Source organism: Echiichthys vipera, assembly GCF_963691815.1.
Source record: "Echiichthys vipera genome assembly, chromosome: 8".
NCBI lineage: Eukaryota > Metazoa > Chordata > Actinopteri > Perciformes > Trachinidae > Echiichthys > Echiichthys vipera.
The window spans coordinates 12,865,018-12,891,430 of NC_139833.1; the positions used below are offsets into that span (position 1 = coordinate 12,865,018).

Here is a 26,413-nt window from a genome sequence, read left to right on the forward strand (position 1 = left end):
GGTCCCATTTCAGAGTTATATAAATAGTCGCCCATGTCCTTCTCTCCGAGTTTACCACCTTACCACCCTCACTCTTACATATGTTGTCAAGCAAAATTGCTCACCACTTGTTACACACACTTACACAATAACAACCTATTCAACAGGGGTTTGAATCCAAAGCAACTGTCTCCAACTGTAAATTAAAGTTATGTATTTCACCAACAGGAGTTATCATTTCCAAGTATATGACCACATGATTCATATTCACACAATGTTTTCAGCAGTTGTTTTTTTTTTATTTGACCAACAGAGCGCGACTGCTGCGGCCAAAGTTCCCACTTAGAAATGCTCATATCAGAAGTGTAATGACTTCTATTCAAAGTCAGTGTCCTATTTTCTTTCAGCGTTGCAAAGTGATGTTCCCGACATAAGCAGGAATGTTTGGACTGAATTCAATAGATTTTTTGTCCCCAATAAGGTTAAAGAAATTCATATAATCCTTTTACACAGACATCATCCATGCACTGCACGTATTCATAAATTTAGACCCAGTATGTTCCTTTTGTAAAGAGCAGACTGAGTCCTTGTCTCTTTTATTTCATGCTTGTACTTATTCAGTTAACTTTTGGACTTGAATTCCTTCATTGATTTGGGAAACTTTTAAGGTCTTGGTCCCTATAACGGAATATATGGTCTTATTTTCTATTTTTGACAACAAGACAACGTGATAGAAATTGCTGTCTTTTCAACAAATATCGTATTACAAGGTCAGATTTCTTCAGTTTCTTCCCAGCACAAATGTGTTTATGGTGAACTTAAGGATATTGTATGACTCTGTATGTAAATTACTTAACCCTTGTATGAAAATGAAATGTAATTTTACTTCATAAAGCATTAACATGTATTGTCTTTATCTCAATTTCAAACAACAGAGATAACATATATGTTTAATAATGATAAGAAGTAACAATGGAAGTGTGATTTGTTTTTGTGGTAAAGGTGGAAGTGGAAAGATGACAGAGGGTAGAGACTTTCTGTGTGTCTCTGTGTATGCAGGTTAAACTGACCCAAAGACCATATGAAGGATATAAATGTGTGAGGTATAGTAACATGTGTGCTCTTTTTTTTGGCACATGTTTATCACACAAAATAAGCTAAGGCCACTGAGTTTCAGGTAGAATACATTTACACTTGTACCATTGTTCTTGTTGTAAAAACTTGAAACGGATCAAATTGACCTGAATACCATACAAGGGTTAAAGACAAAAAAAAACTTTAAAGATGGGTGACCAGACGTCCCAGGTTTCCGGAAATGTCCCCTGTTTTCACTGTGACTGAAAAATCTGAAAATGAAATGTAGAAAAAAATGTAAAAAACGTAAATGTTGACTAAACGACACGTATAGTTGCGCACCCTACTACTCACAGGCCAACATGGTTTGACATCTCCAGGTCAAAAGATAAGGAAGCATAATTAAGTTTTGTAATAATCATAAAAAATACATATTATTCAAAAACAAGCCTTGTGATTCATGAGGAATATTAGTCTTTATGTTGCAAAAGTGGTTTGACATAATTCAATGAAATGGTTTAAATGCATAATAGTTTTTTATTCTGTCAAATGATTGTTGACTGTCAAACTGTCTTAATACTGGTCATGTTTTGGAGGTTTTTTCACCTCTGAACCAAAAATGTCCCTGGACTTTGTCTCAGGAATCTGGTCACCTTGCTTTAAAGGCTTCTCGTATCTTTCAGGAACACGGTGGACGACATTTCCAGATGATTTAAGTTTAGTTATTTATTGTTATAAACTCAAATTGTAAACTGCATATTTATGTGCACGTTGTTTAAAATACCCCTTCTATTATTGTTTTATATTGTTATAATATTGTGTTGATAATAAAGTTTGTTTAAAAAAAATCCCACTTCCGTTTGAGTGGAGAGATGCATGCTGGGATATGTAGTGCGTACGGCGGCCCTATAAATAAATGGGAACTTCCTTTGACGTCCTCTTTACTGCGCTGGCCTGAGCGAGACAGGTACGACTCCCGGCCTCATGCTACAACACAACATACATCCACAGCTTTTGAACCATTTAAATGCCCGAACATGTTTAGACTGTGAAGGATAATCTAGTTTTAAGACTTAAATGTATGTTTTAAATAACCAACGTCTGCTTTTATAGCGGATATTTTATGCGACTAGCTTGTTTTGCTAAGCTAACGCTAGCTCGTCACATTGAACAACGTGGTGCGGCTGCGGCCTAAACGTATGCTGACATTTCAACCGCGTATTTATGATTTTATTGTAGTTACAGATATATTTCATACCGCTTCTATGGCGTAACAGTGCTGTGAAGTTATTTCAACACATTACCAAGTGTTAACATTAACTTCAGGATAGCCGAGCACAATGCTAACTTTACTGTGCGACTATCAGTTTCTTCCTTTCAATGTCGGACTTTTATTTCCTATTACAAACAAGCAAAAATGGATATCTACAACGATAAGACGAATAATAATGCTGTAATATAGCTTAACAGTATATACACTAAATAAGTAAAACAATCTTTATTTGAACATTGAATTAACAGTGGTCCCAAATAAGGGGCTACAAAACTCAAAATGTCAATGTGCTCACCTTTGCTGTTGGTTATAATGGCCAATGAATCCAAGTATACTTAAATCAGGGTTCATATGGGTGCTTGAAATCCTTTAATGCTTGATTTTTTAAATTATGTCTTTAATATATAAATGTGTTTTTTTTATAGAGCTTGAAATTTGGACAAAGTACTTCAAATGAATGTCTTATCCTTCTGGTATTATGAAACAGTTGTAGTTTTAAAGCATAACTCTCCACATGATAGTGAAATCATTTTCAATATGTATGCATTTGTGGAAACTAATTTACAACAGTTGTATGATGCTGGAGAAGCTTGAACACAGACCTGGAAAGTGCTTGAATTTGACATTGTAAAAGGTGTGAGCCCTGTATTTTGAGATTTAAATGCAAATATAATTGCGCTTCACATTCCTATAATAAAATAATAGTAATAAATGTTGTGATGTAATTGTTTTAAACAGTCTCAGATTGTGTTTGAAAGATTTTTGATGTGGCAGTGGGCACTTATGAAAAAATGTTTAAATTTAGGGTTTACACATGCAATTGGTTGATTCAGTGTAAATGGTACTAGCAAGTGAGCTTGAGGGGACACAAGTCATGTAGTTTTGCTGTAAGTATCTACTCATCTCTTATACGATCTGCATTTTAATTTCCTTACTCTAATCTGATGTTGCAGGCACTTCTAAGCCGCCATGCCCGTTGCCAGGAGTTGGGTTTGTCGCAAGACCTATGTCACCCCCCGCCGTCCCTTCGAGAAGTCCCGTCTCGACCAGGAGTTGAAACTCATTGGTATGTTGTAGTTTCATGATCACGAATGTATTTAACAGTGTTGCCCTCTTTTGGGCTAGATGGCACTGAACTTAAACCCGTTTGTCATCTTCTTTTAAGGCGAGTATGGTCTGAGGAACAAGCGCGAGGTATGGAGGGTCAAGTTCACCCTGGCCAAGATTCGCAAAGCTGCCAGAGAGCTGCTCACTCTTGACGAGAAGGACCCCAAGCGTCTGTTTGAAGGTATGCAGAAATGGTTCAGATGCGTATTTGTTTATTGTATTGGCCGATGATTTAACTATCAACTGTCAGACTTTCCTATGGTGTCAAGAATTCCTCGTCAATGAGGCCAGTATTGTTCCTTATTCCACATGTGCCTGTATGTTCAGGATTGTAAACGGCTCCTGTGGGTTTACAGGTAATGCTTTGCTCAGGCGTCTGGTGAGGATCGGTGTACTGGACGAGGGTAAGATGAAGCTCGATTACATCCTGGGTCTGAAGGTTGAAGACTTCTTGGAGAGGAGGCTGCAGACGCAGGTCTTCAAGCTTGGACTTGCCAAGAGCATCCACCATGCCCGTGTCCTTATCCGCCAGAGGCACATTCGGTAAGCTCCAAGGCTCCTGGGGAACAAGCGACAAATACAGGGGTCACAGGTCTTATGAGGGACTCATCAGAAACTCAATGCTTCCTCTTTCATCAGAGGACCATCAACTTGTAACGCTCTCGGCTGAGATCACTTAAACTTTTCAGCAAGGTCAATTCGGTATCAAAGCCGTATACCTTGTCAGTAGACATTGCCCAGAGCCAATCCTGCCGCCGAGGGCTCGGACTGTGCCACTGGTGTTGTGGCTGTCAGGTAAGGTATGGGGGATTGCACCTCGGGCAATTGTAGTGCTCACTCTGCACCTTCTGTGTTGTAATGTCAACAAATACTCAGGCTGATGATTTAAACTAATGCATTCAGATTTTCTGTGGTGTCAAGAATTCCTCGTCAATGAAGCCTGCAGTAAAAAGATGGCACTAGTTCATCTACATGTTTAGATAGAATTGTTTGACTTTCATCCAGAGAAACGTCTCCCTTTTTTAAGACTTGCAACAGAACATGTGAAATACACTATTTTTAAGTCCCCTATAATCTTTTTTTGCAGTGTCCGCAAGCAGGTGGTGAACATCCCCTCCTTTGTGGTCCGCCTGGACAGCCAAAAGCACATTGACTTCTCCCTGAGGTCTCCATACGGTGGTGGACGCCCAGGCCGCGTCAAGAGAAAGAACGCCAAGAAGGGCCAAGGTGGAGCTGGAGGAGCTGACGACGAGGAGGAGGATTAAGAAGGATGTGTGTCCTCTGATACTTCCTGTTCTGTCAAAATTTGAATAAAAATGTTTGGTTTGACCAGAGAACTGAGTTTGTTCTTCATTTCCCTTTGTACATTATTGGTTCTCCTGAACATGTTGGTTCAGGTTTATATTATAAGATAATCATGGATGTGAGGTACAGTCGACATACAGGGACATGGGATTAACTCTTAAATGATCCAGAGGTTTAAAAGTGATTTAGTCTGGGGGTTTATAGCTATAGACTTTTTTCAAAGATGTAAATTATTTCTTAGTGTATTTCATCTTTCAATGTATGAATAGCAACTATGATTAACCTCTTTAAGAAGGTACATAACTTTTTTTTTCCTTTTAACGTTTTTAGCAATTTACCCGTTTTTCCTGTGTACTTAAGCTTTCGTATTTTGCATCTGTTAGTAATGCACTATCCTCTTTAAATGATGCAACTTGACACTAGATTTCCCCACTGGGACTAATCTTGTTCGTGCCTCCTGGAGTAATGGTTCAGTCCACGCCCCTACATTTAGAATGGTACAGTCCCTTAAATCAACCAGGAAGTAGCTGTATAGTGTCAGCGGTGTGTGTGTAGCTGTAGTTTGGTGTGTGTCCAAAGACCAGAGTGATCAAACCGTGGAGACTCTGACACGTTATTAATGTAAGTAATAAAAAAAACTTTCTAACATGGTCCTTTTCCGTGCTGACGTTTATTTTGGACCAACTGCTAACGCTAGCACAGCTGTCCGACACAGACGGGACTAACGGCACAGTGGTTTAGCCTCCGCCTCTTGCATCCAGTCTGTTGTCTTTCTATTTTTAATCCAACGTTATCCCAGTTTATAAAGCACTGACTTGGTCATAATCATTTTCTCTGGTTTTGTAGCAGTGAGCCAACGTTTCCGCCTAAACTCACCTGGAAGTAGCTTTCTAAAGGTAATGAAGTGATGTATTTTAGTCAATTCTGAGCAGATTTTATAGTCCTGAGTTAATTTAATGATGGGTACTGATTCCCATTACGCCATACGAGCCATGAAAGGGAGCGAAGAACCAGATGTTTATCGGCAGAGGCGGTTCTTGAGTATGTTGGGGCCGTGGGCCAAAATTATCAGGGGGCCCCTCGAACCAGGGTTTTGCTACCCTGGATTCCCAAATCACAAGTTGAATCGTACTATCTGTTAAGGGCGTAAAGGCTCATTTATTCTGCCATAGTGGTTAGCACTGTCGCCTCACAGCGAGAAGGTTACAGGTTCGCATCCCGGCCTGGGCCTGTCTGTGTGGAGTTTGCATGTTCCCCCGTGTCTGTGTGGGTTTTCTCCGGGTTCTCTTGTTTCCTCCCACAATCCAAAGACATGCACGTGTTAGGTTCATCGATGACTCTAAAAATTGCCCGTAGGTGTGAATGGTTATCTGTCTCTGTTCGTCTCTATGTGCCCTGTGATAGACTGGCGTCCTGTCCAGGGTGTTCCGCCTCACGCCCGATGTCAGCTGGGATCGGCTCCAGCCCCCTCGCGACCCCGACCCCGGGATAAGCGGTTGTAGATGAATGAATGAATGAATGATTATCAACGACTTTATGCTTTCATGTGTCCTCTACGTTGGAGTGGACATTGCTAAACATCCTCTAGAGAGCGTCGTTCAGATTACAAAGTTACTCCAATAGAGTTTGTAAAAAAAAGTTCCTGACAATAACAAACAGGGAGACAACGGAGGAGATAAAGATCCTGCGCCCGTTGTCAAGGAAGGAGGCATAATGGCGGGCAGCGGTGTAGACGGCGCTGGTCTGTGAGACCCTGAATAAATCCCAGAGTGTGGATTAAGAATTCCAGACATTGGTTTGCTATCCAATTGCGTGCAGTGGTGTTTTGAAATGCATGCATCGGTGCCGGATAGTTGAATAGGTCTATCCCTCTTTGCCAGACCCTAAGTCTTTCGAGACGTTGGTCTGGATTTCCTAGCTAGCGTTCAGCACCATTATGTTATATTAAAAAAAATATGAATATAAACATGAAAAAGTGTAATTCAACCATATTAATATGGAGAACAAGAAAACCAGACGAATAAAAACTTGGGTGGAGTCAGGTGGGGCCCCCTTAGGGAGGTCAGGTAAACTTTTGCATTCTCACTGCTGTAGTTTACAGTTTGTCAGCCTTCAGGGGCCCCCTACAGCCTGGGTCCCCAAGCAGCTGCGCCCTGTGTTTGCCCCAGTTCTTGACTTTTACTTTTACACAGCTCTGTGGGTTATTCACTCATGATTATGTATTATTTTTCTGTTAATGATGTTTCAAATGTTCATTGTTTTCTATATGAGCAAGTTTGGAGCTGATTGAATTGAATTTATTTTATTGTCATTGTACCAGTACAATGAAATTTACAGTTCAATCCCTTAAAGTGCAGAAAATAATTTACATTAAAAGCATCAAAAAGAATAGGCTAGACCTTTAAAAGACACATTTAAAACGACAAGCTTACACACCAACATGCACACACACACACACACACACACGCACACACCGTAGCAGCTTAAGGAGACAAAACCCTGAGCATCATGTACCATCATAGGTAAAGGTATTTGCGGTGTTAAGCACTGTCATAGCTTTTGGATTTAAAAAAAAGCTATAACTGATCTGTGTTTCTGTGCCAGCAGAGCAGCTATGTCTCCGGATGAGCTGGTGTACTTGGGCATTCTTGCTGCCTCCATCCCCGTTGGATTCCTCTTCCGTTACCTCAGTGAGTATTTACATAACATTGACATAACATAATGTCACTCATGATCTCTGCAACTGACTGTTAAATAAGATTTCGCTTTATATTTGTCTTCTTAAGAGCATAAACTAAATAGACAGTTGTTGCTTAGGGTTTGCATTATGGGGCATCAAAGGATTTATTATTTCGTTTGGCAAAATACCAAAAATGTATTATTAACATTTAGGAGCAGGGCTGCTTTTCATCTACAGCTCCATTTCGGTCCTGAAATGTGTCTATTACTGGACCATCTCTTTGTGGGACAGCCTTCTGGAAATAATAAAGTGGAAATCTGCTTAAAAAGTCTCTGCTCCATAGCCTGCTCTTAAGGATTAGTGAGGTTTATTTCTGGTGTTCGGGGAGACCATGACTGATGCTTAAAGATGTCTTATTAATCTTTTCCTTTGTTCAGAGTTCTGTTTTTTGTGGTTTAACCTAATATTAAGTCTGTCTGTATGCTTCGCAGCTTTAGTCTTTTATCTGTCATGTTTATTTGTCATCCTGTATAGTATCCTAACGTATTCTCAGGTATGAAATGCCTTTTTTTATAGGTGATGTTTTTCTATAACATTGTTTGACTCAGGGTAGAGGAGAGCAAAATGTGGACATTTTACAGATTTTTTAATACTATTCATGATGACTCTGGGGTTTTTCCTGCCCCATATATCGCCTCGGTAGATGACTGTAGGTGTCTTATTTGTATGACTTTGCTTTCACTTCAGGTCCTCCTGTGAAGCAGGGGGCAGCTCTTCTTCTGGGCCTCTCTATCACCATTGCCACCTGTCACATCCACACCCTCCACTCTCTGGTGACGGTTATTGGAACATGGATTATTATAAAGAGCAGCTGGCGGTGAGAGAGAGCATCTATGCTTTCAGACATATTTCACTGACACACAGACACTGACAGCACAAACGTTGGGAAAGTCGGCCTACAACTTCCAACTATTTTTTGTTGATTAATCTACTACAGTAATTAATACATATATGAAATCTCTGAATCGTCAAAAAACATAGAAACTGCCCCAGAGACCAAGGTAATGTTTCACCATCAGTCCAAAACGATATCAGTTTACGTTTATATATGACGAACAAAAGCAGCAAATCCTGATATTGAGAAAATCGTTGGCACTTTTGCTTGAAACTGAATTTGAATCTTTTTCATCTTGCCATGGGACTTTAGGAGAAGTCTTTACAAAAGCATTTCGCTTCTCACGTCTCCTGCATAAGCTGTTGTTAACTCTAAATTAAGGTAAATCTGAGTATATGAAAGTAAAGGTGTTTGTATATACTGTATGTGGATATATTTTTGTGCATATCATAATTGTATTTATTTGCAAAGAAATAAATACATTAATTAAATAAATTAAAATGTGTAATACACATAACAGGAAGTGCAAAGGCGTCAAAACAGTCCACATGAACTCGACTGTAGATACTGTGCAGACAAAACATGTAGACTCACTCAGGGCATTTGTCTCTGTCTACCAGGCTCGCCCCAGCATTGAGTCTCAGCTGGAGCTTTCTCTACCTCCTCTTCTTCCGTCTGGTCACGTGGATCGATCTGCCACAGCCGACACCTTTCGCCAACGCCATCCAGCTACTTCTCACTCTGAAGGTACAGAAACCTCATCAAATCTATTGAAGCAACACTTTTTGCATCTCTGTTGACTTTTGATGTATCTCTCTGTTTTGTAAACTCAGATGGTGAGTCTAGCGAACGAGGTGCACAGCTTCCACATGGAGAAGAAAAAGGACGTGAGCTCTTTTTCCAAGTCTCCCATCGTTGGTGGTCTGTCTCAGGAGCCCTCCCTCTACGATATTCTGTCCTATAGCTACTGTTATGCCGGTATAATGACCGGTAAGTCTGGAAACGTCTTGACACTTCTCAGAATCTTGGTAGGAGGAAGTTGTGTCACTTCTGATGTTTCATTAAACATTTTTGCAAGTTTATTTTCATGTGTGTTGTTGATGTTCAGTTGTTCTGCATGAATTTTAACTCTTGTCTCTCTTTGTCTCACTCTCTGCTTCTTGTCCGATCTTGTGAGTCCATATCATTGTCAGTATAATTTAAAATTACTTCTGGCTTTCATGTACTTCTGTTCTCCTTTTTTTTCATACTCCTCCCTCCTTTCCAACACCACCCTCTTTTCTTTTGAACCACACTGTTCTCCACTGTTCCCTTTTGGCGTCTCACATTATCCTTACTGTCCATTTTTGTCTATCGCAACTTCGCCTTTATTCCTTAATCTCCTCCATCCATCCCCCTAAAGGTCCGTTCTTCCGCTTCCAAACGTACATTGACTGGCTAAGGCAGCCGAGCCCACAGACCCTGCCCGGCAGCGTGCCGTGCCTGCAGCGCCTGAAGCTGGTTCCTGTCTACGGCGCCCTGTTCCTGGCTGTCAACTCTGTCTTCCCACTGGCGTACGTTCGCACAGAGGAGTTCCTGGATCGAAACCTTTTCTTTAGGTAATTGTCGAAATGCATCACTGCCCTGATAATGTCTTTTTAAATTGAGTAACAATGTTAGTTATAAACATTCATAACTAACATTTATTTGATTTATTATATAATCGTCATTTCTTGAATGTGTATGAATTAGTGATGGACACGAGTAGTTCATTCCAGGATCGCATCAATTCCTCTAAGGGCCAATCGAGTAATCGTTTTTTTAATCTATTTTTTAGAATGCGATGCATTTTTCACAACCAAAACTTCGAAACTTTGTTTCCTTGCTAAAACGTAATTAAACTTGCATTCACATTCTGTTAATGATCAGTCAGTAACAGTAAACAGTAACCCCGTCATGTAGGTCAAACAGCATCTCTTGGATGGCAAAGAGCCGGTTCCAAAAAACGGAGGTGTTTGTGTCTCGGGTCAAGCGCAGAAGCAAGAGGTGCACACACATGTGAACACAAAAAAACCCATGAGTGCTGTTGTTTACCAAGCAAGTTAATTTGAAACGAGGACTACTTGAGGAATCGATCGCTCACGCCCATCCCTAGTATTAATAATGTGAGCAACTGCATACATAAGAATAAGTGAAATGCTACGAGAAGCATGCAAAAATTCAAATTTAAGTAACTTAGTGTCTCTATTAATTTCTTGTCAGGAGTCTGGCTGCTGTTTGTCAGAGGAAGGCAAATGAATGAAAACAAAGCCTAGACTACCATTCGCTGTGAGCTTAATACAACAGTGCTGTGTAGGATAGTAGTCAGGGTTAGTTAGTTTTGAATGTCTTGGTAACATCCCCACAGTTGTTTGGTGAGACAAATGTGAATAATGTACTTGTATCTCCCTCTCCCTCAACAGGGTTTTCTACATGATAGCAGTGTTCTTCGTATTTAGGATGCGCTTCTATGCAGCGTGGTGTGGAGCTGAGGCTGGTTGTATCAGTGCAGGTCTGGGCTGCTATCCAGAAAAGGCACTGTCCAAACCTGGAGGAGGGCCCACCATCGAATACAGGTACACTGTCACAGGACTGAGGATGCATCCATATGGAGTTCATACTGTAGTTTTGTTGTTGAAAGTTTGTTTGTGTGCTAATTTGTTGTCGTCGTTATATTTTCTCCATTGTGGCCAGTCCTGATCCCACCACTGAAGAGAAATATGACTTTAAAACCATCCAGAACATCGACTGCTACAACACTGACTTCTGCGTGAAGGTCCGTCATGGTATGCGTTACTGGAACATGACGGTGCAGTGGTGGCTGCATCACTACATCTACCCCAATGCGCCTTTCAAAGCCTACGCTCTCAGGTAAGGCGTTGTGTGTGCAGGAGTTTCTTCTCAATTTAAAGGCATGAATCCCACAACTCATCCATACATCCCTCTGTGTGTTGTGTTTGGACATAAAAATGCCTGTATGGGGCCTGTTTAATAACCTTTTCAGCTGTAAGGGCACAGCAAGATTCTCCAGATTTTAAAGCATAATTTCTCTCATTTCTAATCAGCTTAAATCTTTAAATTTTCTACAGGGATTCCTATAAAGCTCCTTCTCCTACACTCAAGTATTGGTGATATTCGATGCTAATCATTGTCAATAAACAACATGAAAAGACCAGAACCAACAATGTATTAGTTCTTCTGTGGTACTCTGTTCTTTAAAAATAGAACACAATTAAATGTTTTTATTTTTTTAATTTGACTAACATAGGACTAAATGATGTATTTTTGGGACTGTTTTTAATCATGGGTTTTGTTTACTAGTGAGTATTTAATGGAACAGGATGGCAGGTTTTTAATCTTTTTGGACAGAAAATACTTTTGGCTTTGGTCTTTTCATGTGTTGACAATAATAAGAAAACAGAATATCACCATAATTGAACCTTTAAATCATTTAACTACATATCATTTCTTCAGTGTTTATTCCCTGTAATACAGAGGGCATGTAATGATTATTTCATGTCCTACCACACTTTAAATAATTCCTTTTTAACTCTTTTGCACACAAACCCTCCCGATTGTGCCTACAATCTCAATTGTTTTACCTGAAATAACGGAAAAGACAGAAGCTCTCCCAGTGGCATGTCTGTATGACTTCAGCATCTCTCCTGTTTGTCTGTAACTCTCAGGGCTGGCTGGACCATGTTCATCAGCGCCTACTGGCATGGACTACACGCCGGCTACTACCTCTCCTTCCTCACCATCCCCCTGTGCATCGCAGCCGAGTCCGCCATGGAGGCGTCTGTCCGAGCTAAACTGGGTCCTTCTGGACAGAACATCTTCGACTGGATTCACTGGTTCCTGAAGATGAGGGCCTACGACTACATGTGCATGGGCTTCGTGCTGCTGAAGGCCTCTGACACCATCAACTACTGGACGTCCATCTACTTCGTCATGCACGTCATCGCCGTCTGCTGTATCATAGTCGGCAGGGTTCTGAAGGGAGGGAAAAGGGAAGGAAAGAGAGGGGAGAAGGAGGAGAAAAAAGAGGGAGAAAAGATAGAAAATGTGAATACTGGAGAAAAAACAGACTGAATGGAGGTACAGAAAAGAACTGAGTGGGTACTTTTCTGGGCCACAAGGAGGAGTTACTTCTAAACACAGATCGATCTCAACCACACTCATCTTTATAGCAACAAACAAGTCCAATACGATTGAAAGCATTTTATAAACGCAGCAAATCAGATGAAAGCGTGGCAAATAAAATCCAGTAAAAGGCATTCTGTATACATGTACATAAAAAATAACACTGGGAAGACTGGGAGAGGAATGTTTGAGCGCAACGAATGTTACTTTTGTAGTATGAATGGCGACTGGGGTGTAAATAATTCATTCACTCCCCTCATCTGAGCGTCTGCTTGTATAGTATGTATGCTTTTATTTCATGATACCATTCGATAAGTGTTTGACTGTGTTACAGGTCAAGATGCTGTTTTAAAATCAGGCAGTAACCAACTTTAGCCTCAAAATTATCTTATAAATATTAAAAAGAAAAGCAATTGGCTGTGATTAAATTAAGTTTCCATAACCAACAAACATTCCAGCAGCACTCAGCATTACGTTACAGGAAGTTTATAGTGGAGTACAGAAAGTGTAGATTGGGATAGAAAAAACATTAAGATGGTGTCAACAGTGTTTTTCAATTTATTGATTTATTCCCAAATAATAGTTTAAAATCAGAATAACCACAATATACAGTCCAATAGGATTATGTTTTTGTGATAGCTAAATGCATAACAATTACAATGTAAAAACATACTGCACAGTCCTTATTTAGGTTTAAAGGAGCAAAGCAAGGTCCAGATTACATTACTTTGTATTTCCGCTTGATTACATCCGGACTTGTTTTAGGTTTTGGTTTTGAGCGTTTTATTGTTCCTTATTTTATTTTATGAACATTTATGTGGTTGCTTTATTTGATCCTGTGAATCCAAAATGTCTTCGTTTGGATTGTTTTATGTTTTTACCTTGTACCTTTACTGTTGTTTTGCCTGTAACTGTGATCAGGAACATCCGCACTGGCATCTCTATAGGCAGCCCTGTGCCATGTGTAAGATGGCAACGGTTTGTTTACTGCCAAAATGTCTGTACTGCCGTCATGGACCATTCAGGGTTGGGACCAAACATTTGATACAAGTTTCACATCATAACAATAAGCTGCCAACGCAAGGCAGGGATTACAGCACAGTAGGGCTGGGCGATATGGTGGAAATCATCATGTTAAATTATTTTCATATATCAATATACTGTATGTCACAATTTAAAAAAGAATGTATGTAAACTCATTTATAAAATAATCAAACTGGAGAAAAGAAACTGTCACAATGTCATGTATTTAACCTGACCAAAGGTCAATTAGAGCTCTGAAACATTTGTTCGGACGAAAGAAATCATACCGATCGTGTGCTTCTGCTCAAAGTTTGACATGTGATGATGTTGAATTATCGCCTGGCCCTAACCCTGATAAACTGTGAACAGCTAGAAAACATGTTGAAAGATCTTTCATTCACTCCTGTATCACACTGTGATGACTCTTACTATGCCTCTGTTAGGGCTGGGTATCTCCACGATATCGACCAAAATAACTTGGTACCAAAAAGTACTGGAACTTCTGCATTCGATCGTTTTTGCACCAATATTTAACATAAAATGGATTTGCTCGTAAGCCAATCACCGCAAGCGTGGGATTTAATACGACGTGAGATTGGTCTATTCCTCTGTGTCGTGGTGAGGACATTTTAACACTTTTTAAATGTATTTGTTTAAAAATCATTTGGATGGGAGGAGTGGTGGTGACAATTTATTCAACTGAAAGCTTCATTCACGTGATGGTTATTGAATAAAGTAGAAAATAAAGGTATCAAACAAAGCATTGTTGGTATCAGTATCACTTCAAAGGTACTGGTATGGTCATTTTTTTTAAAGGATACCCAGCCCTAGTCTCTGTTTTACATGAGCTTGACTGACAGCAGAACTGAAAGGTCTTATCTCCCAATCTGTTTTGTTCTCCGCATGTTTCCTGGAACAGATCATTTGAATTACAAATATATTTCGTGTCATGCCTGAACCCTGTACCCTCTCTGTGCCAAAACTCAACCCTTGGAGAAATGATTCCTTTTGTTTTTGTTATTGCAGAGTGATCATGACTACACTTCTGGTCAACTACTGTTCATCTCCAGACTATTTATTTCCCATTTGTCTCTTGTCTTTGGCCTCACATGCTGCACCAACTGTAACACTCCCTGCTCTGTAATGGTGTGGAATACAGATCAGCATTACCTCATTTCTCTCTTGCTTTTTCTTGCTTTAAAGTCTATTTAACATGATGATCTGTGGTTTTGTTTGTTCGTTATGGAGGTTATAACCCCCTTGTGTAAGTCAGTTAGATGAAGCTTGTAGAAATAGGCTTTTATTCATCGCAATTATTCAGTTGTCAAACTGGAAAATCATTAACTCTCCAGCAGTAGTGAACGCAAACACGTTACCTGCTTAGTTACCTCACAACATGTTTCAGTGCATTCTTTAAGCTAAGAGGAACTGCACCCCTTTAATAAAAGCAAACTTTATAATTAATTAATAGTTAACTTGTTCATTTAAATAGGATAAAGTTAATTTGTTCATATTATTCCGCACGATTAAAATTCACCAAAATAATTCCTGAAATAGACTCATACACGCTTCTTTCAACTCCTCTGTAACACAAATTACCTGTTTTCTTGCTGTATGCTTCTTTTTTATCAAATGGTTATTAGACCGTGCACAATGTAAATGAATGGTTACTATCTCCTTGGAAATAATGGGTTAAATCATACAAGGAAGTACCTGTGTGGTCATTTACAAAGGGAGTAAAGTCCGTGAGAGAAGACAACAGAGAAGGAGTTCCTGGATAGGCAACATTTCCTCATGACGAGCTGGTTCACCGTTGGTTTTATTCTGGATTTGTTGCTGGTACAGTGTTAAATGTGCTTACAGAGGAAAGTCTGACACTGGTTGTGCTAGACTGCATCAGAGAAATGGCCAGTGAACTACAGAGACAAGGCTCAAGAGGGGTGTATAACTCTACTGACGGTGTGTCCTTTCTTACCTCTGATCCCATTTACTTGTACATGTTTGTTCATTTTAAACACTAAATTGACTGAATATCTAAATACTTTCATGAATCATGTTTTAATCTTACTGAATATGTGGACATATGAAGCTCTGATCTTTTTCTTTGCTATTTTTTAGGGAATGGTTACCCCTGTGACCAGCAGTCACTAAGATTACGTCGTATTTCATCTCCAGTGTCCAATCAGAATTACCCTCAGTTCGACTGGAGCTCGACCCCTGCTGCAGAGGAAGATGAAGAAGGCAGATCGCCGCGCGAACTCAGGGGCATTCCTCTTCCCATGACACTGAAGAAAGCTGTGAGGTGGGAAACCTATGCTGACAGTTTCAATGTTTAAGTCAAAGGGTAACTGCTATAAAAGACAGAGAAGGGGCTTACACCTCATCTTAGAGGACTGGGATGATATCATCTATGAAAAAAACATTTGGGAGAAGGGGAAAATGTGATTTCCTCTGAAACACCCATTTGTATATTTAATTATTTTCGTTTTTTTTATTATCTCAAATGTAAAACACACCATGTTCGAGTGTTGCTTTCTATAGTTGCGCTGTAAAAAGATGAAATTATCATTCTTTAAAAGTATCGAACTGAAGATGACTTTGTGAACTGCTGAAAAAAGGAATAAATTATAATAATAAGATCCTCTCCAGACATGTTTTACAGCATATAATACACTGCTTTGAGATGTAACTTATAGCGACTATAATCAATATGTTTTTCCAACAATATTAATAACTTTATTTGTATAGCACCTTTAAAAACAGCAGTTTAAAAAGTGCTTTGACATAACACAAATCAAAATACACACATAAATACAGTATAAACAAAACAAATAATAATAATAATAACTTTATTTGTATAGCACCTTTAAAAACAGCAGTTTACAAAGTGCTTTGAATCAAAATAAAAAAAATAAAAAATCAAAATACACACATAAATACAGTATAAACAAAACAAATAATAATAATAATAATAGTGAAATCCAATAAGGTACAACTTAACCATATTTACACATCAATTGTTTTGTATATATATATATATATATAGGAGGAGAGAGAGAGAGAGAGAGAGAGAGAGAGAGAGAGAGAGAGAGAGAGAGAGAGAGAGAATGATTAATTTAAGGTGCTTGCAAAGAAATAAGAGCAATTAGATGAAAGGATAAACAACAGAGAGAAACTATGGAATAATGTGAAAGGGATTGCTTGAAGTGATGGAATATTTTCATCATGAGTCGTTTCAGTGTGACATGTCCGTTACAGGCAGGTGCAGCAAATGCAGGTGGCTGTGGTTTCCAGAAGAGGGTCCTGGAAAAAGAGCAAGTCTCTGCGTAATCTCAAAGAAAAGGGCAGAGGACTCATCTCCTTTTTCACCCTGTGGGGCAAGACCTTGCAACAAATTGGAGGTAAACCTTTAATCGCTAATTTCAGGAATCCAGAAAGATAATTTTACACGTGGTTTGAATCAATTTTTGCATTTTCTTAACAATATCACGACCCTTTGCCACCCACAGGGAACTTCGGAGGCGGCGTCCAGTCTTACTTCCTGTTCCTGCGATTCTTGGTGGTGCTCAATTTTGTGTCCTTCTTACTGATTGCTGGATTTGTCCTCACCCCCAGCATCGTCTTCAGATCAGTCGGGGCGAGCCTGGTAAACAGCACTGGTAATGAATTGTTTCTTTTACTTGAGGGGGTAACGCATTTACATGGTTCCTCATCTCGCCTTATTTACAGCGTTCTGATGTTTTAGCACAATTCTTTATAATAAAACAGGAAGCCTCACAGTTGGATGCAACCGTTTCCAGGCAACAGAGGAGTTCATGCTGTAAATGTAGAGGCAGCAGGACCACCTCTGGTATTCCCCCACCGGTGCATGAGCAGAAAATATATTCCCAAAATGAATATCATAATAAAAGTGTTAAATATAGAAGATATAATGTTAAAACATTTGATGCCCAGCCAATAACATAAGCCTCTTTCCTACCTTACTTTCTGGATCTTAAAGAAGTTTTTATTTATTTTATTTTCACAGAAGAATGTGTCACAATTTCTCATTTTATTTGATAAAACCCTTTGATGTTTTCAAAGCTGTACGAGGAAACCAGCATTATCTAAAGTTAGATGACAGTGTACGCATTAAAACTCTCAGCTATCAAGGGAGCCACAGGCCTGCATTTAATCCCCACTGCAGCTTTCACTCTCCTCTTTCGCTCTTTATATTACTCTTAAAATGTTAAGACCACCGTGACCTTTACGTTCAGAGAGGTGCAGGGGAAACCTATAGAAATGTTGTAATCTCTAATAATGCATGCAGAGATCCTAAAGCTCTCCCCTTTGCGGTGTTTTCCAGGTCCAGAGGAATGCATGGAGTATGACCCTGATCCTCAGGGCTTGGTGGAGTTCTATAATTACTTCCTTGACTTACTTTCAGGAACGGTGAGAAACTGAACTGCAGCATCGCGCTGACCCTCGAAAATATGAGCGAAACAGATGTTATTTTTATCATTGTTGCACATTATGATTCTGTACACCCTTATCTTTTTGTTTGAGCCCGAGCATTAGAAATACTGAGGTCATGCATGTGGCTTTTTCAGATAACACCTCAATTCTTACACAGTGACTTAAGGTCTCATTTATTCACAAGAGTTACATGAAAAGATTGATACCACTTATTTAGCTTAGCTTAGCTTAGCATAAAGCCTGGAAAAAGGGTAGGGTAGCAAAGGTAACAAAATCCTCTCACAGTACCAGCTCCTGGCTCACTAATTAATGCTTTATCTTGTTTGTTTATTGCATACAAAAAACAACAAGCTGTGTTTTAAATATTTTGTGCCATATTATTTCTTGGATTGAAGCAGTGATTTTCTGGAGTGGTTGCTTGGCAACCTCACCGTGAAAACAGAGCTTCAGGAAGTCCCTGCTCCTGTCCAAGAAATAGTCCCACATATAACCCCCCGTAACGTTTATAGACTTCAGTTTTTGTACTCTATTTGTATTTGTGTTTAGGACTCAATTAAAAAAAAGAGATAGATATAACATGTTAATCAGTGAGCTCGTTACCTTCGGACAGAGCCACGCTAGCTGTTTCTCCATTTCCTCGTTTCCATTCTTTATGCTAAACTAAACTAAACTAAACTAAACTAAACTAAACTAAACTAAACTAAACCACCATATTTACCAGACAAATATGAGAGTGCATCGATCTCCTGTAATGAAAAGAATAAGCGAATAAGAGCATAACTCAAAATGTCAAACTGCTTTAAGACAAAATCGATATGAAGTGTAGTATAAGTGTTAATAATCCAATATAGCATCTGTGACATTTTCAAACAAACAAGCAAACAAAAACAGTCATAAAGTTCAAGTGTATGACACAATGGAACTTATTGGAGCTGAGGTCTACATTTTAAAACAAAAGCCGATGAAGACGCAGCAGATATTTCCACACACAGCTCTCAACTCTACTGAAAGTTACACACCCCCCATAATAACCTCACGCTGCTGCCATCTCCTCTGCTGTTGAAAGTAAATTCAGGCGTGCTTGGTGACTATCCTCTCTGCTTTGTTCAGGGCTTCATGGAGTATTCATACCTGTTTTACGGCTACTACAACAACATGAAGGTGGAGGACAGGAACTTCTCCTACAACATCCCCCTGGCCTACCTCTTCACCGCCGTCTTCTACTTCATCTTTTGTCTCATTTGTATCATAGCACGGTCAGTCCCAGAACTTCAAAAGTACATACAAGAAAATAATATTTGACCAATACAGAAAGGAGGAAACTTGAATATATATACAGTGTGTTGTTGCATTGTTGCATTGTATTGTTGTATATTGTTGTATGCCTGCACTATCGTATGCAGTAAACATACATACAGTATATATACATATTGAATCCTGTAATTATATGATATTGTAAAGTGGGGGCAGCATACTTTTTTTGATGGAATCAATCAGAATTGATTTATTTGTTGTATCTTTGTGTTTTTATCACATTTTTATGTAAAAAATCAAATCAAATCTCAGTGAGAGTTTAGGTCAATAAGTGAAATCAAAAGCCTGAGTTGAGAGTTCACTCCGCTTGACCTGCCTCTGTATCTTCTTCCTTGATCACGCCGCAGCATGGGGACTGCAGCTCGGGTTGCCGTAGCAACGGGAGGCAGCGCTGTGGGCAACTACAGCATGATAGTGTTCACCAGCTGGGACTACGGTTGCCTGGGAGACCGAGCTACCAAGCTGAAGCAGAAGAACATCCACTACCGGCTGCAGGTCAGAGGGGACCCGTCCCCCTGAGCAGGGCGGAGGACACTTAGGAAGAAGGAGTGTGATGTTCTCTCTGCAGCACAGTTTTTTATGTTTGTTAGTTTTGAAACTTTATTTTAAAGTAATCATGGGTTTTACAGTAGAAAGAGATTAAAAAAGGGGCGCACAGATGGAGAAAATAAAATGCACATGGGGAAGATCGATCATAATGACATATATTTATTTATTGGTAGTTTTTCAAGCCTTTTATTAGATAGGACTGACAGGAAATGGGGTGAGAGAGAGAGGGGGAGACATGCAGCAAAGGGCCGCAGGTTGGAGTCAAACCCGCGGCTGCTGCCTCGAGGACCTTCAGCCTCTTTACATGGGGCAACTGCTCTAACCACTGTGCCAGCAGCCGCCCCGTAATGACATATATTTTAAGAGAAAGGGCTAGGTCCAGGATTTAGAGACATTTCAGTCCTTTTTGTTCTATTTGCCCACAGTCTTTCCTTTATATCAAAACAGGGCGAGGACCTTCTCATATAGGTGTACAATCAACACTGAGAGTCTACCCTGAGTATGACGTTAAGGGACACTTCACTCATACAAAAACAAAACAGAAACAGTCGTATTAGTAAATGTTAACAGTGTCCTGTTGTGATGAGGGGCCACTTATTCCAGATGAGCTGTCCATTTCCTCCAGTATGTAGTGAATTTGTTCGTGCACAAGTTCAAGCAGAAGGTTTCTTTATGTATTATATTTCTTTCGCAATTGCAATCCACTCCTCTTTCGATAAAGGCTCTTATGATAGCCGTCTTCTCTTAATAGCTTTTTTACTGTCTACCAACATTATTTTAATCAAATAATTATCAGTGATATTGATTGTAGGGGAGATATTAACAAGATAAAAAATCGTGTTCAATCTCAAAGCCTAGCACTGATTTACTGCGGCACAGTTTTAAAATCATTCCCTGCGTCCTTCCTGATGACCCCTCTTCTGTTTCCTCTCTCAGGTTGATCTGGAGGAGGAGCGCATAAAGAAAAGGGCAGCCGCTCTGACTTTGGTTCAGAAAATAGTGTTGTACTCGTTACGTGTTTCTATGGGTTTTGTTTCATTTGGGCTCATTATAGCCGCCTTCTACGCCATCTTCGTGGCCACAGACTTCAGCCAGGTAAATGATGGAACAAAGGAAGCGGTCATGATGTTTGTGTGGTTTTGCGTCTGATGGTCTCAGGCAACCGTTTGGTTCTTTTATCTCTGACACACAGGAAAGAAGTGGGGAGGACGGGATCCTGGGTTTGATTTTTGAGTATCTACCCTCCATTGTCATCACCACCGGAAACTTTGTGGTGCCGCTGCTGTGTGACCAGATCGCCGTGATAGAGCGATACGCCCCCAGCACCACTGTCGTAGTGGCACTACTAAGGTTTGCGAGAGAATGATCATGTCAGAGCATTTGCATTTAGTTCATTTGTGTTTGTTAATGATACAATTATGTTTTTAGAACAGAGAGAAAACTAATAATTTAGATATTTTACTAAACCTGCTTTAAAAGGGAAACGTGTCATCTGAACTCTGATCTCAGAAATACTGAAAACCTTTACTTAATGTGAAATTCTGGCGTTAAATCATTTCATGGTCTTTTTCGACACTTGCACTCATCAACTTAGCCACCTGGGACAGTTTTTTTTCGTGTATGAACTATCAACGGAGATATCCTGGCGAGTCGCTAACAGCCAAACATGGCTAGCACTGATTAGCTCGGGGCAGCACTGTGAACTAATTAACCACTAATACTGATCGAAATAAGAGTCCTTACACATAAAACTAAGCACCAACAACGTAGTTAGTTTAATTAAAGAGTGTTTTGAAAGACTTACCTACTGGCCTCGTTACCAGCTCCTCTCATAGTAAAGTCCATTCGAGTCGCCTCCCATAGTAAAGTCCATTACCATCAAGTCGATTACCAAATGCAATCCAAAAGGAAGGAGCCCATTGATGCTTCATTTTATGTGCAAAACTCTTATCACACTACTACAGAGGTTTGGTGTTATTTTGAGCGATATTAGTGGATACAAAGTCGTTTTAATGCCTTGGCCGCGCTGCCCCGAGCTAATCAGTGTTAGCCGCATTCTGCTGTTAGCGACTCTCCAGGATTTCTCTGCTAGTAGTTGTTACACGAAAACATGTCTTAATGGCTGATTTGTAAGTGTTGAAAAAGACCCTGGGATGATTTTACATCATAATTTCTCTTTAAGCAAGAATATCAATACACCGTTACAAGTAAAACCTCATCATTCCAACAAGTATTACGTAAAAGTGCAACTTCAAAATGTAGTTCAAGTATCAAAAGCAACATTTAACTGTTGTAGCTGGTTGAGGAGCTGGTTTTGACTACGTTATATACAGATAGATGGATTCATCTGAGGGGATTTTTTTTGGATCATTTTACCTCTCTGGTCCTCAAACTGGTCAATGATTTAAATGAATCCGTCTGAGAGGTTCAGAGAGAAGTCACCTTTTGTGGAACTGCTTAACTCTAAGACATTTGAAACAAGGGGATGCACATCATGCTTTTTTTTTACGTTAAATTCTTAATTTGGAAATAATTAAAAGCTGTAGCTGTCAGATAAATGAAGTGCAACAAAAAGCACAACATTTAACACTCAAAGTATCTTAAAATTGAACTTGAGATGTTGAGTAAATGTACTTATACTGCTTTTCATAACCTCTTCCCTGTGTTTAATCACCTAAAGCTAAGAGACTTCAGTATGTTAGTTGGTTTGATAATGAGTCATCGTTTCTCTTCCATGTATAGGGCGGTGTTCCTTCGTCTGGTGAGTCTGGGCGTTCTCCTCTTCTCCCTGTGGCGTCAGATCACCTGCGAGGGGGACACGAACAGTGGAGACTGTAAACTGTGCCAATACAACCATAAAGTCTACCCGGTAACTTTACTTTCATAGATCAACAACTTGTTAGACAAGTACCAACCACTTGAAGGGGTGGTTTGACTATTTTGAAGCGTGTTACTACAGTAAATGGCAGTCAGGACGCCGCCAGTTTACAAGCTGACACTGTTTGACCTCCTACAAGAATTAGAAAGAGAAACAAACACATTGGCAGTCGTTTTGTTTTGTCAATCACGTCATCAGAAAAAAAAGAAAGAATATGAAATGATGCCTGAGTATATTCTGAATCTATGACTATGGAGCAAACTCATAATTGACAACGGTAAAGCAGTTTCTCACTAAACCACGATGGTGTTGTGGATGAAAGTCGTAGACTGTCTCTTTTGCTTACTTTCTCTAAAATTAATATATAAATGTGTCTAATTTATGACACAAGTGTATAAATAAGTATAAATACAGCATGTGATTGTGTGTGCAGTGCTATGATTAGAAAATGATGCGCCTACATTGAGCGATAAAGTCCTAATTTAAGGATTTGGGGGAATAATTACAAATCTGGTTCATTTCTAAACTTTTAAACTTTTTTTGAAAACAGAATTTTACGGGTTTTGGAGTTAAACATTTTGCCATCCAATCAATAGCGGACAGATAAAAGTGAGTAAAATAAAATAAATGTTAAAAAGTACAGGAAAGTAGTCAAAATAACTAATTAAAAATTAAAATAAATAGTGTTATTCATCCATTCTCAACAGAGGAATCCTCCTCGCCTTGACACACGATAGCTTTCCTCCATATTATCCTGCATACAGACACATACAATAATAATAGTCACATCACGTTTTGTTTAATCTTTTCGTGTTTGTCTGTCATGCAGTGCTGGGAAACACGTGTTGGACAGGAGATGTACAAGCTGACACTGTTTGACCTCCTCATCAACATTGCGGTGCTCGTCGTGGTGGAGTTTCCACGCAGGTACATATCGCCGTGGGAACAATTTCTCCGTATTTAATAAGATGGAAATTGTGCAAATGAATACATAACAGATTTTGGTAAACAGAAAATGCTGAAAGCAAAACGTTCAGCCGTGTGTGTTTGTGTGTGTGTGTGTGTGTGTGTGTGTGTGTGTGTGTGTGTGTGTGTGTGTGTGTGTGTGTGTGTGTGTGTGTGTGTGTGTGTGTGTGTGTGCGGCAGGATGCTGGTGGACAACTGGTCCAATAAGCTGGCTCAGTGGGTGGGTCGACAGGAGTTTGTGGTTCCCGCCAATGTGCTTCAACTGGTCTACGGTCAGACGGTGGTTTGGACAGGAGCTCTTTTTTGCCCTCTGCTGCCGCTCATCAACACCATCAAGTTCGTCCTCCTCTTCTACTTCAAGAAGGTGAAGATGTTTCACACAATGCCTTTTTTATTTTCCCTGCGAGGAGACAACTATTCACCAACTCTCTGCTTTGGTTTTGGTCCCTAACCCCGTCTCCACTGCCACTTTCCTCCTCAGATCACACTCTTCTATAATTGTCGGCCAGCACTGAAGACGTTTCGCTCCACCACCTCCACCTTCTTTTTCCTGATGGTGCTCCTGTTTGGCTGGGGCCTGGCTACAGTTGTCATGGTTTACAGTCTGGCTGTGTGAGTGCTGATTTCTGCCTCCTCCCCTGTAACATTCATAACAGAAGTGCTTTTTAAGACAAATGGTCTGTCAATCAAACAGTCCACCCGTAGTAATTTTGGATCTCTTTCTGGTCATTTTAAGTCACTTTTTAGTTGTTTTGTATGTCTTTGTGGGGTTTTGCATCTATTTTTAGAAATTTTACATTTCTATGTCATTGTTTTGTTTCTCTCTCTGGTCATTTTGCCTCTAATTTTAATCACTTTGCGTGTCTTTGTTGTCATTTTGGTCTCTTCCTCTATCTCTTTGTGGTCCTTTTTGCATCCCTACAGTCATTTTTTTGTCTCTTTGTGGTCTTTTTAGCATACTTGTGTTCATTTAGCATCTCTTTGTGATCAATTTGTGTTTTTTTCAGCAACATGTTATTAGTCAGGGCCCCTGGGCCTGTGTCTGGTAGGCCCATTCAGTAATGCATCCATGTCTGTTTGACGTTCCTGCCTGTTAAAAGGAAGGTGTTACTGTGTGCAGGATATATAAAGTATATAGATTATTATTATTGGTAAATTCGACTTATTTATAAAGCGTCTTTCTAGACTAGCAGGCGCTTTCACACTACTTGTCACAGTCACCCATTCATTCACACTGATGGCAGTGGACATCTACAGTACATACCATCTGATCTAACCATTCGCACCACATTTACACACCCATGCGCAGCACAGGGAGCAATTCAGGGTTCAGTGTCTTGACCAGGGACACTTCGACATGCGGACCGGGGAGCTGGGGATCGACCTGTTAACCTCTCGAATGAAGGACAACCCACTCTGTCGCTGATCCACAGCTGCTATTATTATTATTATTATTATTATTATTATTATCATAGAGAGTGCGACTTGTTGCTGCTCATGGGAGAAAGGTTGGGTCTTAGAGTTTGGTCTAGACCTACTCTATATGTAAAATGAGATATATTAAGATAACTTTTGTTATGCTTTGGCACTATAAATGAAATTGAATTGAATTGAATTGAATTAATTGCTGGCAGTGACAAATAATTATCGCAAAATAGCAGTAAATGTGTACACGGTAAAACGCTGTCAGAGGACTTTCAGGATTAGGTTTTGATTTAAGTTTCACATTGGATCAAATGTTTTCCATCCACACTGTTTCCACGCAGGATCCGTCCTTCAATGGGTTGCGGTCCTTTCCGTTTCTTCCCCAACATGTGGTCGATTGTTCCAGCATCTTTTTACAACCTCTCTGAAACCACACAGGAGTTTCTCTTCTTCATTGGTTCCCAGGCGTTCTCCATCCCTCTGTTTGTGTTATCTTGGTGAGTGTAGGATTATTATTCTAGTATAACTACTGTGCTTTAACCCAACTATAGAATACAGCCTATATTTTACCTGCATATTATATGATGCGCATATTATATGATGTGTAATCACGGGTCACTTCTCTCTGGCAGTGTGGTGATGTGCTATTTTGTGGCTTTGGCCTCTGTCTATGGGAAAAGTGTTGCCCTGCTAAGAGCTCAGCTTAAACTGGTAAGTTGTTGGCAAAAACATACATGGTCTTGAATTTTTGACATTAGTAGGTAGGCTTATGTGATCTCCTAATGCTCATTTAGTTTACTAATGCATTTGTGGGTCTTTGGAGAACAGGAGGGCCGCGACAAACAGTTCTTGGTGAAGCAGATTGGGGAGCTGAGTCGACAACAGATACTGAAACACACCACAGGGGCTCATAACTGAACATAACACAGGGACCATGTTTAGGTTTAACGACCTTCTAAACTTAAAACAACACAAGGCATCTGAAAGGACTGTATGTGTGTGCTCCCTATATGTTTGAAGTCAGCGTCATGTAATGCTGGCTGGGGTTTAGCAGACAATCTTATTATTATTAAATATTATTGAATTAAAGATGTTGTTGTTTGTGACAGATCAGACAGTTTTAAAGGAAAATGTAAACTTGTTCATTTATGCTTTGAATGAGCTATTTCCCTGTATATGAACGAAAATATATTTTTGGTACAATTACATTTTATTGTCTTTAACTGTTATATGTGTGTGTCTAAAACTTTGTTTAATGTGCTGCTGCTGTTTTGGCTAGGACACTCTTGTAATGGAGATTAAAATCATTTTCCCGGTTAAATAAATTCT

The 26,413-nt window shown here is 39.7% G+C and overlaps 3 protein-coding genes across 5 annotated transcripts; all 3 read left to right on the forward strand.

The window, feature by feature from the left end:
• Positions 1-1,982: 1,982 nt before the first annotated feature.
• On the forward strand, positions 1,983-4,770 carry rps9 (ribosomal protein S9). Of its 2 annotated transcripts, XR_014593304.1 has the most exons (6): positions 1,983-2,020; positions 3,280-3,392; positions 3,492-3,614; positions 3,790-3,976; positions 4,073-4,228; positions 4,521-4,658. XR_014593304.1 is itself a non-coding variant. In XM_083918798.1 (5 exons), the coding sequence occupies exons 2-5, from the start codon at positions 3,296-3,298 to the stop codon at positions 4,696-4,698; spliced, it is 585 nt and encodes a 194-aa protein (XP_083774924.1). In that variant the 5' UTR covers positions 1,984-2,020; positions 3,280-3,295; the 3' UTR covers positions 4,699-4,770. The 2 variants fall into 2 exon arrangements, 1 of the variants encoding a protein (XP_083774924.1); XM_083918798.1 differs by lacking the exon at positions 4,073-4,228 and having other exon boundaries at positions 1,984-2,020; positions 4,521-4,770.
• A 484-nt stretch (positions 4,771-5,254) lies between these two features.
• On the forward strand, positions 5,255-14,664 carry mboat7 (membrane bound O-acyltransferase domain containing 7). 2 transcript variants are annotated; one of them, XM_083918071.1, is made up of 9 exons: positions 5,255-5,359; positions 7,346-7,428; positions 8,166-8,295; positions 8,934-9,060; positions 9,147-9,303; positions 9,716-9,911; positions 10,755-10,907; positions 11,026-11,202; positions 12,018-14,664. In XM_083918071.1, exons 2-9 carry the CDS (start codon positions 7,353-7,355, stop codon positions 12,421-12,423), a joined length of 1,422 nt encoding a protein of 473 aa, XP_083774197.1. In that variant the 5' UTR covers positions 5,255-5,359; positions 7,346-7,352; the 3' UTR covers positions 12,424-14,664. The 2 variants fall into 2 exon arrangements, with proteins under 2 accessions (XP_083774197.1, XP_083774198.1); XM_083918072.1 differs by having other exon boundaries at positions 5,272-5,359; positions 7,343-7,428.
• A 737-nt stretch (positions 14,665-15,401) lies between these two features.
• tmc4 (transmembrane channel-like 4) lies at positions 15,402-26,002 on the forward strand (the record flags this gene model as incomplete). Its single annotated transcript, XM_083917814.1, has 16 exons — positions 15,402-15,456; positions 15,616-15,799; positions 16,756-16,898; positions 17,007-17,156; positions 17,843-17,928; positions 19,063-19,208; positions 19,614-19,761; positions 20,752-20,910; positions 21,008-21,165; positions 22,558-22,684; positions 23,523-23,620; positions 23,840-24,023; positions 24,141-24,271; positions 25,426-25,581; positions 25,717-25,795; positions 25,913-26,002. 16 exons carry the CDS (start codon positions 15,402-15,404, stop codon positions 26,000-26,002), a joined length of 2,094 nt encoding a protein of 697 aa, XP_083773940.1.
• Between the last annotated feature and the right edge of the window lie 411 nt (positions 26,003-26,413).

Coding starts and splice junctions, on each gene's coding strand:
- rps9 (XM_083918798.1), top strand. CDS start 3,296: ATGCCCGTTGCCAGGAGTTGGGTTTGTCGCAAGACCTATGTCACCCCC. Junction 3,393..3,491: donor CCAGGAGTTGAAACTCATTG/GTATGTTGTAGT, acceptor TCTTCTTTTAAG/GCGAGTATGGTCTGAGGAAC. Junction 3,615..3,789: donor CCCCAAGCGTCTGTTTGAAG/GTATGCAGAAAT, acceptor GTGGGTTTACAG/GTAATGCTTTGCTCAGGCGT.
- mboat7 (XM_083918071.1), top strand. CDS start 7,353: ATGTCTCCGGATGAGCTGGTGTACTTGGGCATTCTTGCTGCCTCCATC. Junction 7,429..8,165: donor ATTCCTCTTCCGTTACCTCA/GTGAGTATTTAC, acceptor CTTTCACTTCAG/GTCCTCCTGTGAAGCAGGGG. Junction 11,203..12,017: donor TTCAAAGCCTACGCTCTCAG/GTAAGGCGTTGT, acceptor TGTAACTCTCAG/GGCTGGCTGGACCATGTTCA.